This window comes from Nansenia antarctica, assembly GCF_963989245.1.
Source record: "Nansenia antarctica genome assembly, chromosome: 1".
Taxonomy (NCBI): domain Eukaryota; kingdom Metazoa; phylum Chordata; class Actinopteri; order Argentiniformes; family Microstomatidae; genus Nansenia; species Nansenia antarctica.
The window spans coordinates 36809001-36831082 of NC_137674.1; the positions used below are offsets into that span (position 1 = coordinate 36809001).

The 22082-nt window shown below is 40.9% G+C and overlaps 2 protein-coding genes across 3 annotated transcripts; both read right to left on the bottom strand.

The window, feature by feature from the left end:
• Positions 1 to 4561: 4561 nt before the first annotated feature.
• mapre3a (microtubule-associated protein, RP/EB family, member 3a) lies at positions 4562 to 9780 on the bottom strand (the record flags this gene model as incomplete). Of its 2 annotated transcripts, none has more annotated exons than XM_080534534.1 (6): positions 4562 to 4630; positions 5821 to 5973; positions 7466 to 7608; positions 8875 to 9076; positions 9224 to 9369; positions 9657 to 9780. In XM_080534534.1, 6 exons carry the CDS (start codon positions 9775 to 9777, stop codon positions 4562 to 4564), a joined length of 834 nt encoding a protein of 277 aa, XP_080390660.1. The 2 variants fall into 2 exon arrangements, with proteins under 2 accessions (XP_080390660.1, XP_080390659.1); XM_080534533.1 differs by having other exon boundaries at positions 8920 to 9076; positions 9657 to 9777.
• A 3451-nt stretch (positions 9781 to 13231) lies between these two features.
• Positions 13232 to 19151, bottom strand: dpysl5a (dihydropyrimidinase like 5a; the record flags this gene model as incomplete). Its single annotated transcript, XM_080535162.1, has 12 exons — positions 13232 to 13317; positions 13510 to 13675; positions 14482 to 14689; positions 14912 to 15054; positions 15157 to 15298; positions 15542 to 15698; positions 15881 to 15956; positions 16099 to 16143; positions 16393 to 16461; positions 16797 to 16976; positions 17238 to 17396; positions 18891 to 19151. 12 exons carry the CDS (start codon positions 19149 to 19151, stop codon positions 13232 to 13234), a joined length of 1692 nt encoding a protein of 563 aa, XP_080391288.1.
• Positions 19152 to 22082: the final 2931 nt, after the last annotated feature.

Below are 22082 nucleotides of genomic sequence, written 5' to 3' on the forward strand. Positions count from 1 at the left end.
GTCATATAATCTATATTATTTTTGTAATGTTAGTGTGGTTGGTTTGGGGGAGACTTCTTCCAGTGCATTTCTCCAGGAGCCTGATTGCTTGAGGGAAATAGCTGTTTGACATCCTCTGGGTTTTAGCCCCGATGCTTCTGTACCGTTTCCCCGATGGCAGTAGCTTGAACAGTTTCTTATTGGGGTGGCTGGGGTCCCTGATGATCCTGAGGGCATTTCTTATTTTTTCTTCTGATTTGATCCCTTTTTCACCCAATTTGGTATCCAATTGCACCCAACCTAGCATCCAATTATCCCCTGCCTATTGCGTAGGATCCGCCGCACGACCCCGTGGCCGGCAGCCCCAGAGGAGATCGCCAGGCAGACTAGCTGTCTGGCTCCTCGAGCCCGACACCGTTACTCCAGCACCAGACGGGGGCGGTGTTGCGCGACGGATCCTTGTCCGGAAAATAGTCCTATACCCCCCTTGGGAGCGGCCGCTCAATATGCCGCTCCCTGTGAGCCCCGGCCATATCCGGGTCTGGCGAGACCGGGATTCGATCCCAGTCCCCGGTGGGCAGCTTGCACTAGAGGCTAATGCTTAGACCGCTGCGCCACCGCGGGGCCTCCTGAGGGCATTTCTGACACACCGGTCACTGTAGGTGTCCTGGATGGAGAGAAGCTCATATCCGCTGATCCTCTCAGCTGTCCGCAATACCCTTTGCAGCGTTTTGCGGTTTTGGGCAGTGCAGTTCCTGTACCAGGCAGTGATACAACCTGTCAGGATGCTCTCGGTTGTGCCTTTGAAGAAGGCCCCTAATCTTAGGCCCTAACCCAAACCTTTTCAGACCTGAAAACTGCCCCCTAAACTGACATGACAACAACCAGCTGGTCCCACCCAATCAATACAATCTTACAGTGAGAATGTGTTTTTATAGGAAGAAATGATGCACATGAATAACAATGTATAATAAGAAGTGTTCTGCAATTTTTTTTATCTGCAATCTAACCAACCTGTTATTTGCCTATTTCTTCCACCAGCCGCCCAGACACCACCTTCCTATGGTTCCTCATGCCCTTCAAAGCTATAAAGATCCTGATCTGCAACCAATACAAGTGGCTCGTCATCAAGTTGGTCCTGGCTCTGTTGATGTTGGCCATACTTGCCATGTTCATCTACAGCATGCCTGGATACATGGCAAAGAAACTTATGGGTGTCTGAAGGCATTCTTCATGTCTTAACCCAAAACACAAAGACCTTATAGTATATATAGTCTTTAGTTATATGGGGTGTGTTTATTTAGTGTACCTTAGTAGACAATCACTATACAATTCAGCCTAGTCATAGATTCTTGATTTGTTTGTCTCTGAATGCTCTTTCTGAAATGTATTCAAATTTAACACTGCAGCCAATTAAGTGTGTTGATATACTTTCAAAGCATACACAGCACACTTCTTCTTCATTATGTCAACATTCACTTTCAGTGTTGTTCACTATAGCTTTTCTTGTAGGCTTAGCAACATATTTAAATTGATAACTGTATTGAATTAATTGCATATTAAATAATCTAATAGTTTGTTTCAGATTGGTTCTTTATCAATTCTTCTTTCCAGAGATATCAGTTTATCTCCCCAATCTAAACATTTAATGGTGTGCATTTTAAAAATCTATAACAAAATGAAACACATGCAGATCAATAGCCTGCTACGATAATAACGTGATCGCACGTGATCGATAATAACGTGATAATAACGTGATCGATAATAACGTGAGTTAACTCCCTTGGTCTAATGGTTAGCGCGGCCGTCGGTTATGTGGGAGGTCGGGGTTCGACTCCCGCATGGGGCGAGTTACACTAGAAGATTCCCGTTCGCTACACTGGTGTCAGCAGTGGGATGGAAGGAAGGCCATCGGAGAGCGTGTCCACGTGAGGGACTTGACATAGTGAAGCGTGAGGGCACGCTTTCCCGAACGGTGAGGATAGTGTAACGATCCTGTATGAGGCCCCGTTAACAGCTCCTCCAAGCGAGTTAACTCTGTTGGTGTTGTGGTTAGCGCGGCCGGCGGTTATGCGGGAGGTCGGGGTTCGACTCCCGCATGGGGCGAGTTACACTACCAGTTCACGTTCGCTACACTGGTGTCAGAAGTGGGATGGAAGGAAGGCCATCGGAGAGGCGTGTCCACGTGAGGGACTTGACATAGTGAAGCGTGAGGGCACGCTCTCCCGAACGGTGAGGATAGTGTAACGATCCTGTATGAGGCCCCGTTAACAGCTCCTCCAAGGGAGTTAACTCTCTTGGTCTAATGGTTAGCGCGGCCGTCGGTTATGTGGGAGGTCGGGGTTCGACTCCCACATGGGGCGAGTTACACTAGAAGATTCCCGTTCGCTACAGTATATTGCTCAAATGTGTCCCATCAAAAACATGGAGGCATCGATCCCGCTACCTGCCAGCGGCTGTAGCAGAGACGCCACGTCACAACTTCAGAACTGTACTGTGTTACATGAAACAGTTAGTTGATTAAGACTTAAGAAAGAAAATATTTAGTATATATATAGTATAACTGAATAATATAGTAGTGTCTTCAGGTGGATTCAAACCCACGCTGAAAACACAGCAAGAAAAGGTCAAGAAAAGGTCAAATCTCTGTTATGGGCACACGTGACTGGCCCACTGACATAGGCCTACTGTTGCAACTACTAACAATATTATGTTAGTGTTATTTCGTCCCAGTGTTGCTCCCTAGAGTGTTGAATGAAAGGATACGTTTATCCTTTCCTCAGTTCAGCTGGCTCAGGCTATTATAGTATCAATGTAGTCTTTGTCATGAAGAACAGTTTCACTTACCTTGTGACCATTCATTCTCCACAGACAATCTTTTTCATTTGAATGTTTGAACAGTTTAAAAGATTTGGGGATGAAGCTATGTAAACGGTTTATTTCACAACTGTTTATTAAAACTCAAAGATGCAAACACTGGTACACAGTCAACACAATAATTGCAGGTGAAATTCCATAGCAGATGACTGAATAAGTTTGCACTGTGAAGTTAACAGGGAAAAGGACTTATTTTGATGCTCATGATGACCAGCATCATTTTAAACGGGTCATACCCCTGATTCCAACTTCCCTATTCTTAGAACTCAACTTGCTACTTGTCAAACCTGTGATTTATGTTAGCAAACCAGTAGTATTAATACAGCAAAATTAGCAGCAAAACCTAACTAGTTAGTGGTGAAGGAAAACATCTATATATTTTAGTATCGCGATATTATTTTTCGCAATCTATATCAATAGAAGAAAAACATGTTCTACACATATTGGAGCGTATTCAGTACACGTCATTCGTACCTCGTACCTATATTTAATATATTACATTAAATTCCATTTTCCCAAATTAATGTTCTCTTTGTTGACTAAATAGCGTCATTGGAGGTAGGCCTATGAACCTTCTCATCATCAAATGAAAACAACCCTAGAACCAGTGGTGTAAATTGTCAGGTAATAAATTAAATATCTTCAGTTAAATTGGAAACCTTTATGCTGCCAAGTCAGCCTGCAGAGTAAATCCCAGGTATCCATGTTGCTACTTATTTTGTTCAAACTCCTTACACTGTGTGTAATAAATACAGTAGTAACTATCCAGAAACGTTTGACGGAAGACAACATCTCCACAAAAAAACATTTTACAGTTATGTCACTCATTCACGGTCAGTGTATAACATTCTCATGCTCAGATATGTAGTCAATAATTAGTAGTCAAAGAGCATTAGTCATATGCCGATATCGATCATTTCTATAGGCCTACCACTTTCTTTTTACTGCATTTCCCTCAATCTTTCTACAGTCCATGCCATAAACCAACCAGAACGAAAATAAAAAGCTTTAAGAACTGCCTTAAGAACACATCGTTATTGAAACAACTTGCCTGATATAAATTTTGCATTTAAATACATTTTGCAATAGCCCCAATTATTCGACTGACAATGGTTAAATAAAGCAATTAAATAAATAAGGAACCATATTCAAAAATGAAATATAATTTGTCACTGCAACATTTTTTGAGACTCAGTAACTCTGATAGGTGGCCTGTTATAACATGCAAGTGGTGCTGTATATTACCTGGAATGGAACTCAAATGGGGCTACGGCAAATTAATTAATGTATGATGAGATACAACTTTCTTATTCTAAAAACCCAATTTTAGTCCTATGTACAGCCTTAAATTCATTGGGTTATACCCTCATTACATTGCCTTGGTTTGGTTGCTTTTCTGTGTTACTCTATGTACCATGCTGAAGGATACCATACTAGGATATGTCATATTATTGTTGTTGCTACTGTGTTGATAGGGGGAGGGAGGAGCATGTAGTGTATGTAGACAGTCAAGGGGGAAGAGGGGACAAACAGATATACAGGAGAGAGGGAGAGAGGGAGAAGAGAGGGAAAGTGGGTAGAGTGAAAATAAGAGAGGTATTTATAGCATACGTGCAGAGAGAAAGTAATTCAAAGAGGAAGAGGGACAAAAGAGAGGAAGAGAGGAATATGGACAGAAAGGTTAGAGAGGAGGGAGAGGAAGGGTTCAGTATTCATCCTGGTCCAAGTGGGCCTGCTCGCCAAGTTCGTCATCATCAGGAGCTGCAAAGCCGTCCTGAAACACAGAATATAATCACCTGCTACAATACCATCAAGGGCAAAATAGTCTGTCACACATTGGGGGGGACACTTTGGGGGGATATATTTTTTCTGACTTTTATTCAGAATTTAATTTTTCTGACTTTTATTCCGAAATTTAATTTTCCGGACTTTTATTCCGAAATTTATTTTTTCTGACTTTTATTCCGAAATTGTATTTTTCTGACTTTTATTGCGAAATTTTATTTTTCTGACTTTTATTCTGAATTTTTATTTTCCGGACTTTTATTCTGAAATTTTATTTTTCGGACTTTTATTCAGACATTTTTATTTTCGGACTTTTATTCTGAAATTTTATTTTTCGGACTTTTATTCTGAAATATTTTTTTCGGACTTTTATTCTGACATTTTATTTTTCTGACTTTTATTCTGAAAAAAGTTTCTGACTTTTATTCTGAAAAAAGTTTCTGACTTTTATTCTGAAAAAAGTTTCAGACTTTTATTCTGAAAAAAGTTTCAGACTTTTATTCTGAAAAAAGTTTCAGACTTTTATTCTGAAAAAAGTTTCAGACTTTTATTCTGGCTTTTTTAAAGGCATTTTTAACGAACTCCCAGCAGAGTCAAAACACGAAATTCTGTGATCACTACCTTTTCCAGTTGAACATAAACTAAACTATTTAAATGCTGCTATTGTTTGCGAAAGATACTTACACTGTACTAGCTGTACTGTGTGGTAGGTTACTAGCTTCTATCTATGTTACAGTAACGTGTAAGTGTGCTGGCCATGTAAACAGTAAAACATGACATGGATTTCAAGAGAGATCAGTTTAAATGCACAACTGCAGACCGGACTTTGAAATAGGAGCGACACGCATGAACACTAAGATAATGCCCGCATTTCACAAGCATCAATTATTGGGGGGGACAAATTGTCCATCTATGAACATTGAAGGGGACATGTCCCCCTGTCTCCCCATACAATTTCGCCCATGAATACCATGACTACAGAAAAATTGTGAAAGTGTCACCGGTGACGATATTCACATAACTCAAATTGTGACTGGACATTTCTGAAATCCTGAATTACAATAGAACAACAAAAGTACAATCTTCTATACTTTCTAAGTTTAGCTCATAGCACCCTACAGACAAGAAATAAAAACATGCAAACTATTAGCATCCCAGGCTAGAATGAGGGACAGGTACCTCTGTAGCATAAAGAATGTCCATTATCCTGCTGAGTTGCGGGCTGGTTTCACACTCGTTTTCCTGGCAGATCAGCTCAATGTCCCGTAGTTTGCTGAAGTAGAAATCTCTCTCTTTCTCTAGTCCATCAACTGTCAACTTCAGCTCCATTAACTTAACAAAGGATGAGAACAGAAGTAACACAAGACAGTGGAGAAAGTCAATATACTAATGTATAACAACTAGTTATGTTGTATCACTAAATATTTGTTCATTTAAAGGGACGACTCATCATTTATTTTTTACTTTGTCTTCATTTTCTCCAGCACCATACAGTACCTGTGTCTACATACATGAAAACCAAGATAATGCATTCTGTAGTCAAAAAGATAAGAGGAAAAGAAATAACACCCTATAATGTCATTGGGGGTTAAAAAAAAGAAAAAAGAAGATGAATTCAGTGATGAGTTTACAGTCATAGGGAGTGGGTTTGTGGCTGAAATGTTTTTGTTTACCCCTAATGGCATTATAAGGGGTTATTACCTTAGGACCGTTTCTTTCATCCTTTTGACTACATAACATAAAATATAAAATGTTCACATAATGTACACACTGGTAGGGTGCTGGAGATATAAGGTTTACACAAATAAATGGTGACGTGTCCCTTTAATGCACTGTCAATTTAAACCGGCTGATCTTACTAATACATACATTTAAATATCCACGGACCCCCATGGGGATCCGAAGTGATATAAAGAGTTTACCTCGATCAATTCTCTTCATCGATATCACATTTTTTTCACAACTTTGCATGCTATACGATGCCACCATTTTTTTCCAGAGACGGTAAACACGGCCTAAGTCACATCCAGTTTTCTCCAACTGGAGAATGTGTCATGTCCGGTTTCAACGCCAATTTTCCATACCATTGGTCGGCCAACTCAAAAAAATCCCAAAAAATGTATAACAATAAAATAATATCTGATACATGAGAAAGGTCAAAGGTCAAAGATGGTGCCAACATATCTCCAAATGGCCTAAACATATAGGTGTCCGCCTAAACATACCTGTACTAAAACAGGTACAAAGTTGCATTTGCTCACATTACTAGCATCAACTTTGGCACAAGTACTAATAAGACCCTGGAGTACTGATTCCTAGATGATTTGGGCTTGGTTATCAGGTTTCCAAGGTGATATTCACTGTAAAAGCTGTTGTTTTTTTAGGCGGAGACTGAATTTGAGATGTTTTATAATGTTCTAGCTCTATTTACTCTGACACAGTAACATAGATTTTGATTCTGACACTTCTACAGCCACCCCACAGGTGTTAGCTTTCATTTGATAACAAGATCATTATGAAGGCCCTTGTGATTGTGGAGATATTCTATATTCACTGTGGGCATGTCATTTCGAGCAGAAAACCAGAAAAATGAGGTGGATAAGAAGAGGTTAAACATGAATAGTCAGTAGTCAGATATGAGGATGCAAACTCTTGTGTGAACTTACACACACTTCACATCATACAGATCAGAGCACGACTGTACTAAGTAAACTGAATAACTGTGGCTAATTGATAAATGTACATTTTAATTCAGAAAGATATGGCCATTGAGCTGAATTCTCAAAGGTAGAGTAAGGCCTCCTTACCCTCCCTGGGACTCTACCTGTTGATTTAGCTCCATGATCTCAGCGTCACTGCCCCCGTTTCTGGTCAACGATGGGTTCTTCCTCAGATGTTGAGTGGTATTTAGCACCCGCTGTGGTGTTGGCATATTTTTGGGAACTGTTGGAGATGTCCTCTGTGGTCCTGAAACGTTTAGAGATTATTGGAATTTGAAATAAAATAATTGCGATGCAGGTTTACCATTTGACTATTATCTTAAATAAAGTCCCCTCATGCGCTCTTGGCATTAAGAATGTGGGTTGTAAGCATAGCATGATGATCTGCCTGTGGTATAAAGCTTCATTGATTTTGTGAACTGAGGCATTTCAGAATCAGAATCAGAATTGCTTTTATATTTTATTTCAGATATTTCAGATTTATTTTGTGATACAGTTTTGAACCAAGGCTGATGGTGTATATTATATATTATATAATATATAATATTATAATATATTATATTATAATATTATTATATTATAATATAATAACTCTGATATTATTGATTCCATGGTAAACATTTTATCAAGGGTTATTCATATCATTATGTAGCCTCTCGAAGGCAAACATTATTACAATAACTAATTTAAAATGATAAGATAATTCCTGCTTTCCAACCTCAAGATTAAACTAGCTTGATTGTGAGTGTACTGGCCTAGCTAGCCAACTGAAGGATGGGGTGGGTTAGCCCATCTGTGATCTGTGACAAAACTGTGATTCTTGGATAAAAAAACAAAAGTGTTCATTGTTAGTAAATCACCACAGTATTCACGCCACCACACCTCAAGCCATTACGCATTGGCCAATAACAAGCCATTATGCATTGGCCAATAACAAGCCATTATGCATTGGCCAGTAACAGCCATTTCTACGAGCACCCCAGCGGCTAACAAGTTCACTGACCAGGTCACAAATCAAGCAACTTGTGGAACATAGTGGAAAAAAACCTTGGTTTCAAATGCAGCTTTACACAGGGAAAGTCAAAGTTTGAATCAACGATTAAAACACTATTTGAGTTAGTTTGAAGGGGCACAAAACACTGTCCCATTTATCAGACCAAACCATGAGATTGGAACTTTTGTTTGCAAATTAATCTGGTCAGATTTTAGATTTAAAAAAAAATATTAAGACATTTTAGTCAGTTGGAAAATCACTTTATATTGATATTGAACGTTTTAAACGTTCACCAAGTCTGCTAAAGCCAGTTCACACAAGGCACTGTGGTGATCACTAGAATCCCAACAGTGACTCGATATCTTCACTCAATTATTTATAAATGCTAGCATGTGAAATGAGCATAAGAGAGCAATCATTCTTAGAATCGTGCATACATTGGTAGCTTGCAGAGAACGCTTTTGAGCCATCCAAAGCTCTGCGAGACCATTCAGCGAAGGTATAGAACTATCTGGTTACCTGGGCCACCACAAGTTTTCTTTGGTCTGTGGTAAAAGTGATCACCTGGATTGGGGGAAGGAGCCACATCTTGCCCCTGTCTGGATTGTAGAGGGTCATACTCCTTGCCGTCATAGTTGGCATCAAAGAACTTCTTGAACCACTGCACAAATTCAAAGTTGTCCTGGAACTTTCCTTTTACCAGCTTTTCTACAGGAATGATCTGAAACAATATAATTTCAAAGATATCATGGGGGAAGGGAAGAAAATCAAATACAGTAGATGAGATTAAAAAGTATATATTGAGACTATTGAGGCTATAATGTTGAGGCTTATTCTAGAATGAAATAGATAATGGTAATAGGCTAACTTTGTCAACACTCATCCTTTTGAAAGTTGCCTGAAGAACTTTGAAGTTGTGTATAAACTCATGTTCCAGTTTGGCTTGGAATTTGACCTTCTTTAGCAGGACACAGCCTGGGAATAACATGTCCATAAACTGGCAGTATGCTGCCCCTGAATTGACAAGGAAAGGTTCATATAAGACATAAAGATAAAAAAATACATAAGATATGACAACATGTTTTGCTCATCATTTCCATTCATCAATAATTTGGACAGATTTGTTGAGATGATTGAGAGACAGACCCATTGATTACATTTTGAGAGAGAAGAAAACAGTGGGTGAATGGATTAATATTTAATAATTGAAGAGAAGAAGAAGAAGAAGAAGAAAAGAACTGAAGAACTTTAAGATCACAAGATAGTGGGACAATACAAATCAACAATGTCAGGAGACGTACCTGAGCACATCTGTTCTATCTTGGTGTATGAGAGGTGCATGGAATCGTTGACCCATGCCAGCATGTCATGTCGACTGAGATTGTCAATTGACACAGATGTGGCGTATACATTGACTGCCATCCTCGACCTGAAAAAACAAAACAAATGATATTGCACAGCGTGTTCTTCTTTTGGATTTTGACAGAACATAATAGACCTTGCCTATAGTCCATGTTACAGACCTTCCTTTCATATAAGACCTTTTTTTCTAAAAGTTTATAGCCTATTTGTATAACCCTAACCCTAACAAAACAGTATCTTAAATAATATTTAATTTCTGCCCAATGTTTGAAGATCTTATCTATCATAAATGCAATATTTTATATATTAATTGGTGTATACATGTTATTGTTTAGCTTGACATTGACGGGAGAAAGCAATTACTTATTTAACCCTAAACTAAACGGTTTCTGCAAGATTAGGAAGACATTCCTAAAAGCTTGAGAAAATCACCACACCACACATCTGGCCTGCAGTTAGCGTGTCTGTCTTATTTCTTACTATTTTCAGGAATACTGTATAATTGTTAAATGGGTGACACTGATGACCAATTCACATATCTTTTTTTATTTCTTTTGCACACACAGAATAGCAAATGAAAGACAAAATGAAGCAATAAAGGCTTTGCGCCCTGGGCTTGTCGATAAACCTCCACTAAAGTGCTGAGTGTTTCTAATTCATTACCCCGTCCGGGAGCTACAGCCTTGAGTCTAAATGTCTGTATAATAAAATGATTTAAAGAAATAGTCCATAATAAAACATAGGCCTATTAAACATTTGACCGATGCGATCAGTTCTGTCAGTGAACACAGCATGGTGAATAAAAGGGTGTTTTCTTCAGTATTAATATGATTGCACTGTCTGGCTAAATCCCACGGGACGGGTACAATTAGGTAATTTTGTAACTGACCTGCCATTGACGGCTTTATAAGCTTTATTGGATTGCATGATTGTTTAGTGGCCTATTATCATTGTTATAAATGTCACATTACGTTTAGGAATCATACAGCAACGTCGGATGACTAGGGAGTCATGTTATTCTCCTGAAGCCTGTCTCGACATTTAGCCTATAGGCCTTACAAAAACCGTAAGCGATTACGGAATGTTCAAAATCATTTTCATTTATCTGGAATTCATAAGCGGACAGTTGGCAATAATTGAACAACAGACAAGAATACATATGCCTATTTGTTTGTGTGTGTTAAAACCCCGCACCGTTGTTGCTACCCAAGCGGCCCCCTCTACAGGCCTCCATGGATACCTCACACACAAGGCTGTCACTGGAAGCGAAATATTCTCACTGAATGGGAATTAGACAATATTTTCCTACAATGCATATAGACGCACAAAATTAATATTTTTTAAACACAATAGAAGGTATGCAGTGATTTGGCAGTTCATCCATTACTCACTGTATTCCAAAAGCTATCTCTCTGTGTTGTTATCACGCTGGCAGTATTCCTTATGCCAGTATCGCTGCTGTCGTGGTTGCCAGATCTGCAGACGTTGGAAACGGGCCGCCCCCAGCACCACACAGCCGCTCTGTCTGCAACAATCTAGCATCCAATGCGCCTGCGCCAGGCCATATGCTGTAAATAGGATTTTGGCCTGTTGTTAGTAGAATAGGTCAACATAGGGCTGGGTATTGTCTACAATACATTTCTACATGTCAGGCTAAATTAAATACGAATTTTCTCATGAACTTCATTTAATTGGCCAAAAAGTATTTACATTCAATAAAACAGAGATGTATTCAAGCTTGACATTTCAGTGTGGTTTATTTGCACTCAACCATGTGATAAAGAGCTGCAAGAACACATAGGATAAAATAAAACAAAGATCTATGAATACACATTATTCAGCACCGGTAAGAACCTCTTACACTGCAGTGTTCTATCATTATCTGATCTACAGTGTTCTATCATTATCTGATCTACAGTGCAATTTTGACCATGGTAAAACATTTTTTTAAATCTCACAATTATTCTTAACAAATAAAAATCATATTACATTGTTTTCAATATCTCAATAACAGACTTGAACAAGCATACCTTCCTGTATAACTTCCTGTATAAGTGCATTGAATGACATTGTTGTTATGACACAGAAAAGGCATTTCCCCTGAAGAACTTGTATTTGTGCATTGTAATACATTTTCAATTTCTGATCAAGGGAACTGTGTGACATGCACTTCTCTTGTTCAATTCACAGTGATGTTACATTGGAAATCGTATGCACAGATAACAGTCATAGACATGTTTTACACTGACATTTCAGTGCAAGACCAGAATTACCAAATGTTGTAAAAAGTGCTCATACTAAAGAAGTTGCAATGACAAACATATGAGACAAAATTATCTCTATTACTGTAACTCTATGTGGAATAATGTGAGACTTCTCTGATAAAAAGGCGTTTAAGAGTGTAGCTAGTTGCTAGCAGAAAAATGTATATGACCACTTACACACAAAGAATGCTGCTAAATATTAGTAATATCAGTGCTTGAGACTATGCCACAAGAAACAGTAAACAGAGAAGACAGTTTCACATTTGTGGGAGGTGATGAGGAGCTACTACATTGCTACTACAAGGCTGTAAACAGGTTTAGGAATATGAGCTACTGTATAAGAACTGTGCATTTCCATACTTATGTAAGCTTACATACTTTTTCTTTCACCCACATTCTATTAAGTTATTCAGGACTCATGAGTAGTTGTGACAGACAGTGCTCTAAGAGGAATTACCTGTTTGGAAAGAACAATGTAACATAATAAATAAATAAATTTAAAACATTATACTCATAAAAAACATTTGAAAATATCAGCTTGCATTGGAATATTCTTCATCAGTCGGTCTAATGGAATCAATGTGCATTTAACACAAAATGGATGTTGTACAAAGTATAGTAGACATCCATGTTGCTTCATGTCAATTGCTTTGAGATACAATGTTATGACTAATCACATTTGATCATGACTAATACGTCTGTAGAAAAACTCCTATAGTGACACATAAAACCATGTAGAAAGGCAGCTAAGTAGTACATGATACAAGTGCAATAGTGTAGCGTTAATAACAGTGAGGTAAAATAATAATCAGAAATCGAGCCCCATTCCCATGCCCCTAAAACTATTAGTATATAATGACATACAGTACTTCCTCTAACACAATCCACTACGCTAAACAGTTAATTGGCAATTTTTAGCTTCTGCTTTAATTTGGTTCAGATTTGCCTGAAACGTGTTAAATGTTGAAAAACACTTGAGTTTTAGCCCAATATTGTTCCAGGTTTGATCATGGGCAGAGACTGTATTTCAATAATTCTTAAAATTACAATGTCATATAAATGTTCCCCTGACATGTCATAATATATTAGGTGTTTTCAGTTTCAAAACAAATGTGAGGCGTTTTTTCTATGCTTTCTGGGTGAAAGAGCAGTGGTCTTGATTGGCTATACATTTCCTTCAGTCTTCATTCTTCAGCTTCATTGAGCTCTAACTGCTGTCGTTTTGGTCCAGAGGTTGCTGGTTACCATGGTTACCAAATGCCACTGGATCTTCCTCCTGGGGGAGCCAGGATCCTTGCAGAAGATCTCTTTGGAAGTTTATCACCAATTTGGGCACCTGGCAACGAAAGGTAACGGGTTCATATTCAGTACACTTAAACAAGATAAAAAAACACTAGCTGGTTCTACATCTTAACAACAGTGAAGCAGAAAGCACATAAATAGTTGTATATCAATTAAACCATCACATTAATAGCCTGTCCGTGGAATGCTAATCTAATCTATGACACTTGGTTGTTGGGTGTTTTACCAGAGAGACTGAAGCTGGACTCATGGAGGTCTCTCTGGCCCCCGTGCCTGGTGTGGGGCCGTGTTGGGGTGTCCAACTCATCTGAGCCGGAGTCCTTCTTTCCTGAGTTGATAGTTGCAACATCACCTGAGTATGGTTCACGCTCCACAGCCTTCAGAGTCTGGCACTGAGAGATTACACACACACACACACACACACACACACACACACACACACACACACACACACGCGAACACACACACACACACACACACACACACACACACACACACACACACACACACACACAAACATATCAAACGCGGCCGGTCCCGCGACCACATCACTCCTGTCCTCCACTCTCTACACTGGCTACCCATCAAAGAACGTATCAAATTCAAAGTACTCCTCCTCACCTACAAAGCCCTCCATAGCCTGGTCCCCCCTTACCTGACTGACCTCCTTCTCCCCCATCGCCCTACCCGCACCCTCCGATCCTCATCCACTGTTCCCCTCACTCTTCCACCCTCGAATCTCAAAGACTTCGGAGACCGTGCTTTTTCCCGAGCTGCACCCCGCCTCTGGAATTCTCTCCCTCAGCCACTCAGAGACTCACCCTCACTCTCCACTTTTAAATCCCACCTCAAAACCTACCTGTTCTACCACGCATACAACCTTCCCTACCCCTAACCATCTCCCCTAACCCTGCCACCCCCCTCCCTCTCTCCCCTGGACAATGCTGTGTTAATTGTTCCCTGTGCCTGTTCGTTAACTCTGTGTTCTATGTGCTCATGTTATCTGTTGCTTGTTGTTTCTGTGATTCTGTTTTTCCCATATTGTCAGCGTCTTTGAGCCCCAGAAGCGCTATATAAATATAATGAATTATTATTATTATTAGTCTGTGTATAAAATAAATGACACAGTAATAACTGTAATAACATATATTACATTAATAACACATTAATAACACTTGATGGCGGCTTTGTACATTACCTTCTCCCTCTGGACCATCTTCTTGTACAGGTAGTCTGGGAAGGTTCTGAGGGGGTAGAACTTTCCAGAGCCCTCAGAACAGGTGAAGACACCATTTTCATAGACCAGTCGACCACGGCTGATGGTAACCAGAGGCACACCGTGACAGCGAAGCCCCTCATAGAGGTTGATGTCTCCCCCTTGGACCTGGGTGGTGACAGAGATGGTCCTGCACAGGGAGAGGAAAGCATGGATGAGCATTGAGCAACGCTTAGGTTGTGGATTTGACCATACAGAAAAATGTATGCACTTACTGAACAGTAAGTCGTCTTAGATAAAAGCATCTGCTAAATGGCATATATTACACATTATATATATATATTACACATAGTGTTACCAAAGGAGAGCAGGGTCAATTCTGGAGTGAAAAAGAGTGGATAGAGTTTCATACCTGGCCGCCTCAGGGTCCCAGACCACCACATCAGCATCTGCCCCGGGGATGATCCTGCCCTTCCTGGGGTAGATGTTGTAGATCTTTGCTGCATTAGAGCTGGTGACTGCAACAAATCGGTTTTCATCCATCTTGCCTCCAACCTAGCAGGCATGAAGAGGAGGAAGCGGATGAAAATGTTCTAGGTCATGATCTAAGGAGACATTCATTCAAGTTTGTGTGGGTACAAAGGAAGTTCTACCTACCACTCCTCTCTCCCACATCACACTCATGCGGTCCTGGATGCCCGGGACTCCATGAGGGATCTTTGTGAAGTCATCCTTCCCCATGGCCTTCTGATGGACGGTGAAGGGGCGGTGGTCCGACACCACCACATTGAGAGTGTCACTGAAGCCAAGAGGAAAGAGAGAGGATGGGTCAGGAAAACAAATCCATTGAGTTAACATATGTGATATTGTACACCAACAACTGAAACGATTTTCATATATTTTGAATGAGATCCGCTAGCAATAAAACACTTTAGAATAGGGGACTTGAGTTTGAGAACTTGAGTTTGATACTTGAGAATTTCTGTTGGGTCTTGAACCTGAATGCTCTTCATAAGCAGTGTGTGACAGCCAGGTGACTTACTTCCCCAACAGGCTCATCAGGTAGCTGGGTGTGTTGGGGTCCAGGCGTAATGGTGGCACAGTGACGTAGGCTGCAGCATGGACCCATTCCTGGTGATAGTACTGTAGACCGTTCAGGACCGCGTGGGCTGTGGTTGTCTCTCCATGAACCACTTTACCTGTGGACAGACCCCAGCAGATAGGCTTACGGTTAGGTTAACCCTAGGCTAACCCTAACCCTAACCCTAACCCTCCAGATTGTATACAGTAATATCAGCCAGTTACTGTAGAAGAGGGGAGATCGAGTCAAGCCGTCGGGCCACTTACTGTATGGACGAACAAGGTAATTAATTGGTCTTACCCTGCATCTTAGCGGTGGCGATCACATCCCCAGCGGACATGCTGGACACATTTACCAGGTAGATAGGGCAGTGGGCCTGCAGGAGAATGACAACAACAGCTCTAATAACACTGAAGGGAAATATAAGTATGTATATTCTTACTTTTCTTTTGTTGTGAAATACTGTATATAAAAAGAAAAAGAAAACATGTGACATAGAAAACACACTTCACACTCACCCTATTAGAAATGGTGATTGCCCGATGGGTGGCCTCTGCTTCCAGCTATTAAATTAAAAGTCAAGAATATAGGTGGTGAGTATATATTGAAGGGCAAATATCATGCACACAGTCGGTACTGGAAATTATATAACTAGGTCATAGAATGTATACGTCATAGAAATCGTCATAGAGTACTTTAAATACACTTTTAATTTAATTTATAGAAGAATCAGACGCTTTGCAGAATCTAGTAAATGTGTGATGTTAAAAGGAGTGTTCCATCTAGGCTACAAGGGAGGGAAAGCCCTTCACCTCTTCAGGCCTGCTGATCTCAATGCCCTCCGGGCCACTGATGCCGAGTTCCAGGGCCTCCTTGGCGCCCTACAAAGACACAAAGGAGGATGGCATGAGGAAACAGTAGATGTCAATGTAGATGTATCTCAAATGTAAATGTACGATCAAATGTTTTAGGAAATTACATTAAAGATTATGCAGCAGAAATGTAATTTTTGCATTCAACATCAAAGAATGCAGCTTTTTGCTGATGTGAAAGGGAAGCACATTTGTTTATTTGTTTATTTAAACGGATGCCCATTAGTCATCACCATAGTGAGGACTATTCTTCCTGGGGTCCACATAAAAAGACAGACAGTCAAACATAACAAAATCAAACATAGTTATTGAACCTGTCTGTGGTGTGAACCTGTCTCACTCACCTCAGCCACCAGCTCTCCGTTCTCAGCATGGACTCTTGCTACCGCCCCAATGTCCTTACAGTTCTGCAGGGCCTGGAAGAGCTCACTGTCCCTCAGCATATACATGTCCTTATAGGCCATGAACATCTGAAAGGAGTTCACCCCTTTGTCTCTCACCAGCGACTCCATCTCAGCCCGCACCTGCAGGGGCCAGACTCAGGACTATCACCTACTGCCACAAATCATAAGTTATCCAGGTAGCTGGAATTGAATTGACTGTTTGAATAATTTTAATAATAATTTAAGAACAAAAGCAAGGCAAATGCCTGTAAGTTGTACTATGATACATGGAGTATTCATGCTCATATGTTTTTTAATTCACAAATGTTAGTGTTAATAATGATGTAATAGGTTGCAGAACATTTCTCAGCAGAACAGTGCTTTAAGGGGAGCAGACTGTACCTTGGGACCCCACCAGGTGACCCCCATGTGCAGGGCGTAGTCACAGCAGGTTTTTGGGTCAGCCTGGGACCTGCACTTCTCATAGGCCTCCACCAATGACTCGTTCTTCTCTGGTAGGACATGTCCAATCACCATGGTTGTACCTCCAGCCAAAGCGGCCTGTTAACAGAGCAAAGCCTCTATCTCAGTTCAGACGATATACACTTTATACACTACTGTAAGTACTGTACTGCTAGCCTGTGTAGCCATGACACTGTGAGATCTGGTTAGTGAAAGGATCGATTATTCTCAGCAATTCAGAGAAACAGATAATTAGCGTGTCAACATTACCCCAGGTCTAACATCAACAGTAAAAGGCATCAATTAGTGGGTACGGTATATTTATGTTTATTAGCTGGGTGGCTACTATGGGAGACTCATAAATCCATCACTAATAAAAACATGGGAAGGAGTAACCCATGGAGGTAATTAAGGAGCATCATACAGCATGGTCAATGTTGTACATCATGCAACTGTCAGTCCATTATACAATTCATCATGAAAGGCCTCCTATCACTTACACAGGCCTATCACTTAAACTGCCCACATATATTGTAGAATCTATGTATAAGCACAGTATGGTGATCAAAAAAGAAAAATATAATAACATAACCTTTAAGAGGATAAAAAAGGAGGATGCATTGAAATCCAAGGTATAAAGCAGCATTACTGCCAAACAGGATGTCTGTAAAAATAAATCAGTAAAACCAAGATGCTACTAATACTCCACTCAGGTTAGTGTGTGGCTGTGTGTGTAAGTGTATACTCAACAGAGCATCTGTCAGCTGACCCCGAGAGTGGAGTAGAGTCTGGTAAGGGGGGCATGTGTTTGAGAGCCATTGTCTTCAAGCACAATGGCGTGAGTGAAAAGGCTTTGCAGCAGTCTTTGCAGCAGCCCCCCGGTATCCATGGAAACAGAAACCGATCTGCATTTGTCTCCACACATAGCCGGCAATCACGGCAGCAATGGCGGGGGGGTGGGGGGGGGGGGGGCGGCGGCGGGGGGGGGGGGGGGGGGCTGGGGGGCTGGGGGGTGAGGTGTCACCGCCAACATCTACGAACCACCGTTCACTAAATAACATAAATAACGTTGTTAGTCATCTAAAACACAGACTATGTCATCTCTAATGATGTGTCATGGCCCTGAGGCAGACTGGGATAGCCCCTGTGTCTGCCCCTCCATCTTCTCCCCAGTCGGTTTTAGTACCCTGCTGATCACTGCATCAGGACTGCCTGCTACAGCATTAGCAGCTTACTGCCACATCATCTATATAAACATCAATCATGGTGGCTTATTACATTATGTGAAGTGATTCTAGCCATTAAATAGATTCCAATCAGATTAAGATGATACCAAGAAATGCATTACCTGAATCAATGTTTGGTATGATGTGTACACTATCTTTGATGATAATCCTTGATTAAGTTACTATAGCATCTCTGTTCTCAGTACTGTAGTTATGACCTGAATTGTTAGCCTATTAGAATGATTAAGGGTGTTGCCTGTGTCTGCTCCTTTTCCGTTTGGCTCACTGCAGTAGCATGCCTGTAGGCCAGAATAACACTGGGAGTCATCATACTGTACACAAAGCTCTGCTGTCTGCCAGGCCCTACCTTGGTGCCGCTGTAGAAGTCATCAGCTGTGGTGGCGTTCATGAAACTCTGTTGCAGGTGAACACTGGTATCGATGCCCCCGGGGAGTACCAGTTTGCCCGAGGCGTCGATCACTTTAGCTCCGCCCGGGATCATCAGCTCCTTGCCCACCTGCTGAATGATGCCATTCTCGATGTACACGTCGGCCTCGTGGGTGAAGTCATCATTCACCACCTTGCCACCCTTGATCAGGATCCGTGTTGTTGCTGAGCTGGAAGACATGATGGCTCTGGAAGGGGCAGACGTGGTGGTAATGTTTGCCTTGTTGATCATGATTATGTTCATAGATAATAGTATTAGTTCCTAACTGGTAGCAACAGCTCCTGGGGCTATGCCACAAAAACTGCCAACACCGCTATAGTACAACTAGCTACTACTGCTGCTGCTGCTGCTATCTATTAGTTTCCCACATGAGGCGGGGCTCACAGCAGAACACAAGTGAATTACAAACAGAGGGCCTTGTGTATTTCTAAAATAACAACAGAAATGAACATGGACTGGGAGGCTAGGGCAGGGCATGGCATGGCCAGTGATATTGTTCTCTCCTTGGCATGGTCAGATTGTGTGACATCATCAGGCACAGGCCTGAGGCCGTGTCTGTCACAGACTAAGACGAAACATCCATTGGCTATCTATGCTGAACTAAAACAGCTCAACACATTTATGTCTAAAGAATTCCCCAAAACTAAATCTAAAAATAAAATGTAACCTCTATTAAGGAATCAGGTCATTGACACACCCAGAGTCTATTTCTAAAAAACGAAGTACAGTAGCAGATATAGAGGTACAAATCTCAATTTTGTAAAAAGAAAATAAAACATCTCTGGTTGATATACTACGGTATATTTAATTTCTCCCCCCCTCCCCCCTCTCTCTTCTCTATGCATTTGTGGTGTGTCAGCATTGATAAAAGAATGTGTGTCAGTTATTGGCAGTGTATTCGCGTGCGGGCGACGTGTGGGTGTTGACCATGGACGTGTGGGTGTTGACCATGGCCGTGTGGGTGTTGACCATGGCCGTGTGGGTGTTGACCATGGCCGTGTGGGTGTTGACCATGGACGTGTGGGTGTTGACCATGGACGTGTGGGTGTGTATCATGCGTACGTGTGTGGGTGCGGCAAGTGTACCGCATGGTCTGCTTTTTAATAACCCCATGGAGCTGAGATTCTCTAAATCAAAAGATGGTTTTATGTTCACATGCATCCGCAAATCTAATCTACTGTGCAATGCAAGCCAGGTGCAAGCAGCTAGCTAAAACGTCACATCACCCACATTTAAAAGGATGTGAAGGAATCAATGGATGGATCATTTGTTTGTTTTCCATTACTTCTTCTTACTGACCCACATATGAAGGATACAGGTTGATGAATAAATTAATACATTCTCAAATGTATCAAAATGTAATAATACTACTACCATGGATATGAAGTATGAACATCTTATATAGATAGCCTAATCATGAGTAGCCTACTTTAATTGGAACACAAATTAATTATATTACTGCAAAAACAAAAGGATGTTGCCTACTGCAGTTGTCGGACATCTTTCAAAAAGTATTTCTTATTCACAAAATCTAGACCAACGTCTTGCTGTAGTACGAGGAATTACCAGGGGTATTGTCGTCTGCCTTGTTTTGTGTGTGTGTGTGTGTGTGTGTGTGTGTGTGTGTGTGTGTGTGTGTGTGTGTGTGTGTGTGTGTGTGTGTGTGTGTGTGTGTGTGTGTGTTAAACGTCCCAAATAGATTAACCAAAAATATAGTACACAGTCCGAATTTCCATCAAAATACACAGCGAATTCCATCTGAAAACATTTACTGAGCTGTAAAATTACTAGAAATCTCAACAATGATAAATAACACATCCCACTTATACGACTTGACACAAAGAAACCGGCCCTATGCTACAGAACAGGCTTGTTCTACATGATTTAACCCGATCCAGAAAGTAACACTCTCTCCCCCATAATACAGATAGGGTTGCAGCCAAATCGATTGCCAGAAATCATGCATATTGCATTGGTCTCTGTCTGAACACTGTCCTGGGCACATGACACATGATCATTTCGACTACACCCAACAGAAGCCATCCAATGATGGAAGAAACAGTAAGGAAACAGGGCAGCAGCGACCCAGACATTCAGCTGGGGGGCACGAGAAACAAACTATCCAGATAAAGCATCGCTGTCAGAACGATGATCCACCCCCATACTGAGAGGCCGGTTCAAGATTAAACAGATTTTCAAAGATCAGTAAGGTTGCCAGATGGTTCAAGTTTCAAGATCTCCTGCTTCACGTACCTCTCCTACAGGCTTCTGCTCCAACAGCCTTTTTGATTACTTTCTGATAGCCTATGCAACAGAATCCGACGAGAACACTTGCAAGGAGATGGAGCATAGAGCAGAGGATTTCACTGAGACCAGCCTACAGAATCCTCGAGCGCAGCATCCAAGCCGTGCGACGTGGAGACGCACCAATCACCAGCGTTGCATGCAGACTTCGGTCACCCAAAAAACCAATCGCTTTGCGTTTAGGGCGTGTCCGCTTGGTAGAGGTTGTACCGTTATGAGAGGAAGTGGGTGGGAACTGTGAATTGGAGAAGAATAGCCCAAAAAAACGTATAATAGATTTATTATACTTACTTATTACCATATATTACACTGTAGCCTATCGCTGAGTCATAGATAAACTAAATCATTTTGGGGTTTATGTAATCTAAAACCATTATGAAGACAAAAGAAGAACCCAATTTAAACAGAGTACCCTAGTGTTAGTAGTGTACACTTCACTCTAAACAGAATATTGGGTGTAGGGCTTTGGGATTATATAAGAGCAGGACTTGATGACAGTCAAAAAAGAAAAAGGTAAATGAGACAGTCTTTGAGATTTTCAAATAAATGCACTTTTCACTAAAATGTCAATACAGATGTGCATCAATGAATGGTTTCATATATCTGTGGCCGTAGGTCTATGAATAGTATCAATACTCATGTATTTGTATGGTACGGTTGTGTTAACTTCATTCTAGGTTAACATGAAGAATAACAGGAGCTATCATATTTTTGCACAAAAACAATACATTTATTCAAGTGTTCTTCAGCACAAGTACATAAGGAGCCTTTTTCTTCTCTCTGAGCACTAAACAGAAGTATGGGGTA